General features: G+C 46.6%; 1 protein-coding gene and 1 pseudogene across 1 annotated transcript in view; one reads left to right on the top strand and one right to left on the bottom strand.

The window, feature by feature from the left end:
* LYRM9 (LYR motif containing 9) overlaps positions 1–4,983 on the top strand; it is a 33,640-nt gene extending 28,657 nt beyond the window's left edge. The window contains exon 4 of the mRNA XM_029927848.1: positions 3,874–4,983. Coding sequence (XP_029783708.1) covers positions 3,874–3,945 — 72 coding nt within the window. The 3' untranslated portion in view covers positions 3,946–4,983. The remainder of the gene's footprint in view (positions 1–3,873) is intronic.
* On the bottom strand, positions 4,302–4,761 carry LOC115282768 (annotated as a pseudogene).
* Positions 4,984–8,032: the final 3,049 nt, after the last annotated feature.

Genomic DNA, 8,032 nt, shown 5'->3' on the forward strand with positions numbered 1-8,032 from the left:
CTGAAGCAGCATTTGGGCAACAATTATACTGTTTCTTATGGACTACATGTATCTATAAGTCCATCTTAGAGCAGCTTGATGGAGATCCTGGGGCGCTGACACCCCTCATTGTGTAACCACTGTGGATGGACTCGGAAAAGTTGGGGGTACCAGGCTCAGTCAAGGAAGCAGGAAGAAGAAATGCAGTTACAGGAAGTCACGTGTCCATAGGAGGATGAGCAGTCACTCAACTTCATTATCCACACTGAGTCCTACCCAAACCATCATTCCATCAGGAGTAGATGATGCCATCTAGTTTCTAGAGGAATTGCTAATCCAAAAGGAATGTGTGAAAGAATAAATTTGAAATTTGGGGGGCATTAATAATAAGCAACCCTTTAAAAAGACTTCCATTAAATGACATCCCCATGCTCCTGAGAAGGGAGCAGCAATTTTTTTTTTCTAAAACAGGAAAGAAAACATTAATTGGGAAGAGCAAGAAACAATTGCTATTAGGGACATCTGGGTGGCTCAGTCAGTCGGTTAAGCATCCAACTTCGGCTCAGGTCATATCACGGTGCATGGATTTGAGCCCCGCGTCAGGCTCTGTGCTGACATCTAGCTCAGAGCCTGGAGCCTGTCTTTAGATTCTGTGTCTCCCTCTCTCTCTCTGACCCTCCCCTGCTCATGCTGTCTGTCTGTCTGTCTCTCTCTCTCTCTCAAGAATAAATAAAACATTAAAAGTTTTAAAAAAGCAATCATTATTATCAACAACAATACAATCATGACATTTGAATGTAAAAGTTTCAACTTAAGAAAAATTGTTTTGAGTTTATTTATTTTGAGACAGAGACAGCGCAAGCAGGGGAGGGGCAGAAAGAGAGAATCCCAAGCAGCACAGAGCCAGATGCAGGGCTTGGACTCACGAAACTATGAGATCATGACCCGAGCTGAAACCAAGAGCTTAACCAACTGACCCACCCAGGTGCCTCAAATTTTCAACTTTTCCAAAGAGCTACCATAGGTCATTATCTCATTTGGTTCTCACTCCCATTAAGTGACATTTCAGGAGACCCTCTTGCCCCTCATCCACAAGGTGAGAAAAAGCTCTCAGTGATGAAAACTGGGAGGAACGATCAGATCTTAATGGATCTTATGAGGCGAGCCCTCCAGTGCTCATCATGGAAATTGAAGTTACTCAGTGAGCTGGTGTGGGCAGAGAAAGGGACTCGGAGGTCCTTACTGGCTAGAAGTGGGTTGAACTTGGGTCCTGGTAGATGGAAACTGTCACTATGAGAAGGCAGGTGAGCTGTTATTACCTTTACTTTCCTTGGTGATGATTTCAGATTTATTTGGGTTAACAAGGACATTCTCAAAAGTCCTCAAATGACATCACCAATAGTGCCAGGCAATATCTTTGCACACAGGGCAAAGTTCAGCACCCTCTGAAGCTGGCCAGTCAGGGATAAGTAACTTGCTTGTTGGCATTTGATCCCTGATGCCTGTGACCCTTCTCTCTTCCTTTCAGCTTTAATTACTGCCTTCTTTTAGGATAGCAATAGTCATAGTGCAGTTGCACAAAGGAGCCTTGATTATACCATCTGCTTCTTCTGTTCTTCATCCTTTTGTTACTGATTTGATCCCAGGTTCTGGTTTTGAATAGGTCATAGCACATAGAGTAAATAAATAATAGCATACTAAGCTTTAAAGTCATTCTTCTCACTGGCATCCATGTGCTTTTTCAATGCATTTTGATTCAGTTCAACACAGTTGAGTAGGTTTTTGAATTCCTACTCATTCAAAGCATTGTGTTGGGCACTAAGAATACAGCCATGCATCCTTGTGGCTCCTGTCCTCCTGAGGCTTACAGTCTAGTGAGAAGACAGTCATTCAAGAAGTGTTTATATGCCTAATGAATAATCACCAAAGGACGCTGTAGGCTAGTGTAGTAGGAAGTCTCAACCTAACCTTGATGGGTAGTAGGGAATGGAGATAAGGAAGGAAGAAGGGGAAGTAAGATTCCAGCTGAGAACTGAAAGATGAATTTGTTGGAGGTGGGTGGGAGGTGTTGGAGGGTGATGGGGACAAGAAGCAGAGAGCACTTCAGTGGAGACTATAGCAATGCTAAGGTCTAGAGAGCTTGGCTTATTTGTAAGTTTAAGGGAAGACCAGACATTTCATACTACAAGAGGGAGTCATAGGGGATGACCTAGGAGAGCCTTGCCAGAACTCTGCTCTGGACTTGAGACTTTATCCCAAGGGATTGGGAAGGCTGGGTTAAGTGGTTGGGATGTATTATACGAAGCAGGTAGCAGATGATGATTATGATGGAGTTGAAGATGATGGTAATCGCAAACACTTATATCGTGCTTACTATATGCCAATCACTGTTCTAAAGCACCTTGCAAACATGAATTAATTTACATAAAGACCCATTCTAATCCACCTCCATTTTCTGGTACCAGGAGGCAAGACCAAGCCAAATTCTAGGAGAGAAACCTGAGTCAGGTTGCAGGGCAAACCCTATGGAGTGTTCCAGAACCAAGTTCTCAGGGTCTGGCAGAGAAGGACCTGAAAAACAGCAGGTTGGGGATAATCCAGTCCCTGGGACAGACAGCTTTGGGGCTTCCCAGCTCAGCGTAAATGGGAGAAGGTGCATCACACTCAGAGCTTGGTGTGCCGAGGTGGTCTACCTCGGTGTGAGCTGCAGAAGGTAACAGAGGTGACCCAGATACTTCAGTATAGGGTATGTGGACAGAAGAATTGCAAATGCTAGACCAAGATATGAGTAAAAGTAGGAGGATTTCTATGTTATGCTCAGAATCTGAATTTTAACTGGTACTGACGTTGTCATCTGTTGACTGACAATATGGGTAATGTCCACTAGGCATACATCTCCGTAACTTAGAGTGGGGCACGGGTTTTCACACCGTGGATGGTACCGTGAAAGGTACCCTGGCCCATAGTCTGAGAGGTTTCCCTCCAGTGCTAGTGTTGCTGTCTTCCAGCTACGTGAGCTACTGCAAACCTCTCGCCCTGCCCAAGTCTCAGTTTTCTCACCTATGAAATGGGCTTTATGGTATTCTTATGATGACAAAATGAAATGTTATGTATGAGAGCATTCCTCCAATGAGGGACAGACACATCACTGGAGGAGGGGTGATGGGGTGCTGAGGGCTGTGCTCCGCATCAACATAAAACTGGCTTGTCCCAGAGCATCAGCTTCATAGATTGGTGTAGTTCGGGATGTGGAGTTGGCAGATACTCGTGTGTGTGTGCTTTCAGGGCATCCTTTCCCCAGGAGAGGGGCCCACAGAATACAAATGAGGGTCCTGTGGTTGTGTGACAGGCTCTCCGCAGAGAGGACAGCTGTGACAGTAGCCACTTCTGCATCCCATCATCCTTTCTCTCTCTCCCACCTGACTTTGCAGGGACCAGCTAATCTCCACCCAGATCATCATGACTAAGTTCTAGAGTGTCTAGAACTCCAAGAAGGGGTAGAGACAGATGGGCTGGAGTGATCAGAGAAAGCTTTAAGCAGACCCAGGAACTTGAGCTAGACCTTGAAAGGTAAACAGAATTGGGACAGTCGTGGAGAAAGAAAGGCATTTCAGGTGGAAGGATCAGCAAGAGCAAAGGCTCAGAGGCAGAAGTGAATGCAGGCTGTGACCCAGTGGCAGGGCATCTGCAGGAGATGGTGAGAGATAACCCACACATCCAACCAGCCACATCGCAAGTCTGGATTATGTCTGGCACCTTGCCAATAAACGTATTGCCAGCCCATCCTTTCCTGGTCACCCGTTTTATGAGCCCACATCCGTCACTCATTGTCAGAAAGTTCTTGCTCATGTCTAACCTCAGCCCACGCCGCTAATATGAGGTTGTTTTGTCCAGGTTTGGTCTTCAGAAGAAGTAAAAGGCACAGTCTATGGGAAGGCCCAGCATCGAAAATATCCTTGCTCTTGACTCCAAGTGTCCCCGTGGAAAGCTTCTGCCGTCTGGAATGGCCCAAGGAGCCGGACCAGCAGGATCCTGCCTCCAGAGAGGGGCTCTGGCTGCTCTGGAGCTCCTGAGTGTTTCCTCTTTGTCCTTTTTTTTTCTTTTAAACTAAAACAGTTGACAACTTTATTTGCACATTTCACAATACAAATGAAAATTGCTTTTTTGGGGAGAAGGGGTGTCCCACTACTCCCTGCCAAAACCATTCTCTGTCTTTGCTAGGAAGGGGGGAGCAAGTCTTCCCGGTCATGCTGTTGGAAAACACCCCGAGTCACAGCACCATGGTCTCCCAGTGAAGCAGAACAAGTAATAGAAAATGGATATCAGGAGGTCTCCATCCCTGCCTCTCTGCCTGGTCGAGTCATTCCTGGCCCAGTGGGCACCATCATGGGCCGGGCGGGAGCGCTCATCACTGGGGGCCCGGGCATCATTGGCATGTGGCCTCCCATAGGTGGACTCCTTCCAGAAGCAGGTCCCACTGGCATCATCCCAGGGGAGGGAGGCTCCCCTTATGGGGTGCTGGCATCGTAGCAGGGCGGGAGCCTGGGGAGAGGTGGGACCATGGCCCTGCTGGAGGAGAAGCTGAGAATGGAGGAGGAGCATCTTTCCTTGTTGAAAAGCCACAGTGGTTTTGTGGATCAGGCTCTGAGCCTGCTCTTCCAACCATTTCTGATTACCGTTTACATTCTCTTTGTGTTTCCTACTGCTGCGGGATGTCTTTCTTACAGACGGAGAGCCATGGGTCAGGTCTGTGTTGGGGGAGTCGCAACAAAACCTAGCCATGTTGTTCTGCGAGCCGTTGGCCTCCTCTTTGTCTTTTTGACTGATAAAAGGACTTGAGATTTCCCCATTCAGCTCAAGTTGAGAAGGAAAGAGGAAAAAAAGGAAGAATTCATCATCTTGGTTTTTGGAAAAAAAATAATTTTTAGATGCCAAATATCGTATTGGGATGCAGCATTTTGGAGAAAAAAAGCACAGGGGTGGCTGAGTGGCTCAGTTAGTTGAGTGTCCAACTTCGGCTCAGGTCATGATCTCGCAGTTTATGAGTTCAATTCCCGCGTTTGGCCCTGTGCTGACAGCTCAGAGCCTGGAACCTCCAGATTCTGTGTCTCCCTCTTTCTCTGCCCCTCCCCTGCTCATGCTTTGTCTTTCACTAATAAATAAATATGCTTAAAATTTTTTTTAGAGAAAAATAGCACAGATCTTTAAAGTTAGTTTATTTCTGGGTACCTGGGTGGCTCAGCAAGTTAAGTGTCCAACTTTGGCTCAGGTCAGAATCTTACAGTTTGTGAGTGTGAACCTTGCATTGGGCTGTCTGCTGTCAGCACAGAGCCCTCTTTGGATCCTCTGTCCCCCTCTCTCTCCCTGTCCCCCTGCTCTCAAAAAGAAATAAACATTAAAAAAAGGTAGTTTATTTCTGATTTTTAAAATGGGTACTTCTGATATATTAAAATTGCGCCAAAAGCAAGAGAATTTCACTAGAGAGACCAGGGCTCATATCCTGACCTGGGCACTTGCTCATTGTGAGAAAATAGGCAAATTACTGTACTTTTCTGAGCCTCAGTTTCCTCATCTGTAGAATGGGGTAGAGCAGAGGACAGTAATTCTTTCTCTATAGCGTTGTTAGAGAAACTACCACATCATAGCAAAAAAACCGAGACTGGACATTCAAGATCCCCACTCTACCTTGTTCTCATTCTTTTCTGTTGCTCCTCCCATTTATTCCTCCCCTCCCTGCCCCGCTCGTCTGGTCCAAGTCCTAACCCGCCAGAGGGGACTCCAGGGTAGAGCTCTCGGCTGCTGTCCTTCTTCGGCACCTGGAGCCCATCTCCCCTGCCCAGAGAAACAGGGAACCCCTTTTGGAGGTGAGCCTGTTGGTCGCCCTTTCGTCTTCCTTATCAAGCCCGGGTGATGAAATCGAGTGGCCCAAGACGTGTACCTGTGCTGCCAACCACTGGAATTTAATCAGAACTCACAGACCCGCTCTTTGGATTGTGGTAGTTGGGGGGCTCAAGGCGTTCTGGCTTTCCCCACTTTGTGCAACCTTCCCCGATCTTGCAAATACTTTTGGATGCTTCCTGGCATGCAGGAAAGCACAGAATATCAGGCTTTTTAATAAGGGCTCCTGTGGAGAGGTGATTGATCGCATCTCCGGGGGCCAGTTGCCACTTCAGAGACTAATGGTGCAGCTTTTCAGCAACAAACCTAATTAAACAAGTTCGAGAAAGCTCCAAACTGACAGGTCTCTGTGGGGCCCCAATACCCGGCTTCAGTGGCAAAGAGGGAGGCTCCGATGCCAATCACATGAAATAAACATTTTCATCCCATGGTCCTTTCCAGAGGCCCGAAGGCCTTTTCTGTGGGTGGGTTCCCCTTCGGGACCCTGCCAGGAATCAGGGAGTGAGGCAGGGGCCAGGACCCCCTAAATCTTTTTCCTCATAGTGCAGGGGAGTACCGGCCGCAGGCCATTTGTTTAACAAATTAATTGCCTAATTCATTTAATCAATGCATGATTGTCATATGCATTTTTTTTTTAAGTTACAGAATAGGTAAGAACAGGTATTTGCATGGTTCCAAATTCAGAAGATACGAGGTAAAGGTCTCTCTCCAACCCACTCCCCACCCCAAGACCTGGAGGCAAGCAAACATTCCAGATTCTTCTACATCCTTCCAAAGATACACTTTGCACAGAAAAGCTGTACATTTTTTATTCCTGTGCCTGTTTTTTTTTTTATTCACATAAATGTTAGTCCTTTATAAACTCTGTCCCAAACCTTGATCTTTAAAAACTTAATAATAAATCTTGGAATTTTTTCAAAACTTGCATAAAAGGCTTCATTATTCTTCTTTGTGGTTGGTTTTGGTCCACTGTGTGGAGGCATCCCAACTTTTTTGTGACCTCCTCTTGAGAGACATCTGGTTTGCTTCCATTCTTCTGCTATTATGGGTGACACTGAGGTGAATAACTGGGGACAAATGTCATTTCACACATGGGCAAGTCAGTCTATAGGCTACGTTCCTAGAAGGGGGCTGTTGGGTGGAAAGGTATATACTTTTGTAGTGTTGGACAGTGTGGTGAAATTGCCTGTTGAAAAGTTGAATCAATTTACCATCAGCAAAGTGTACATGTGTTTTCAACACACAAGTGTGTTTAACTGAGTGTTTATTATGTTCCCCAGACATCAGGTGGTTAAAAAGGCAGAGCCAACCTCTAATGGCTTCCCTTTGCCCTTAGATAAAGAGCAGCCTCCTGCCAGCCACCTTGTATGACCCCAGCCTCCCTGCCTTCCTCTCTCCTTGCCCGACTCACCACCTGCAGGCACACTGACCCTTCTTTAGTTCCTCAAACATGCCGGCCTCCTTCCCCTGGCATGACCTTTGTACATAAAGTGCCAGATGCTTAGAAGGCCCATTTTCCCCTCTCCTCACCTTGTTTTTCTTTATTTTTGAGAGAGACAGAGTGTGGGCAGGGGAAGGGCAGAGAGGGAGGGAGACACAGAGTCGGAAGCAGGCTCTAGGCTCTGAGTGGTCAGCACAGAGCCTGACATGGGGCTCAAACTTGGGAACAGCAAGATCATGACCTGAGCCCAAGTCAGATGCTTAACCAACTGAGCCACCTAGCCGCCCCTCCCCTCTCCTTCCCTCCCCTCCCCTCCCCTCCCCCTGTTAACCACTTTTAACCCTTAGCACTCAGCTCAGGCAGCATGACTGATTCGCGACAGCTAAGTTATAAACTTCCCCCAGCACCGCGTTCTTTTCCTCAGGGCCCAGAACCTATCATCCATTTCATTTCTGAGATTATTCAGTTACTATCCATCTTTCCTGATGATCTGTGAGCTCCATGAAGGCAAGGACCATGTCTGCTTTGCTCCCCATTGTAGCTCCAGAGCTTAGTGCTATGCCTGGTGCCCAATAGGAACTCAGTAAATATTTCTTATTTGAATTTATTCAAGAAGATCAATGCCTCTTAAGTATCAACTGTGTGCAGAAACTCTTCTAGATACTGGGAATCTATCTGTGAAGAAAACAGACAAAATTCCTGCATGGTGCTTAA

Source organism: Suricata suricatta, chromosome 17 (assembly GCF_006229205.1).
Source record: "Suricata suricatta isolate VVHF042 chromosome 17, meerkat_22Aug2017_6uvM2_HiC, whole genome shotgun sequence".
Taxonomy (NCBI): domain Eukaryota; kingdom Metazoa; phylum Chordata; class Mammalia; order Carnivora; family Herpestidae; genus Suricata; species Suricata suricatta.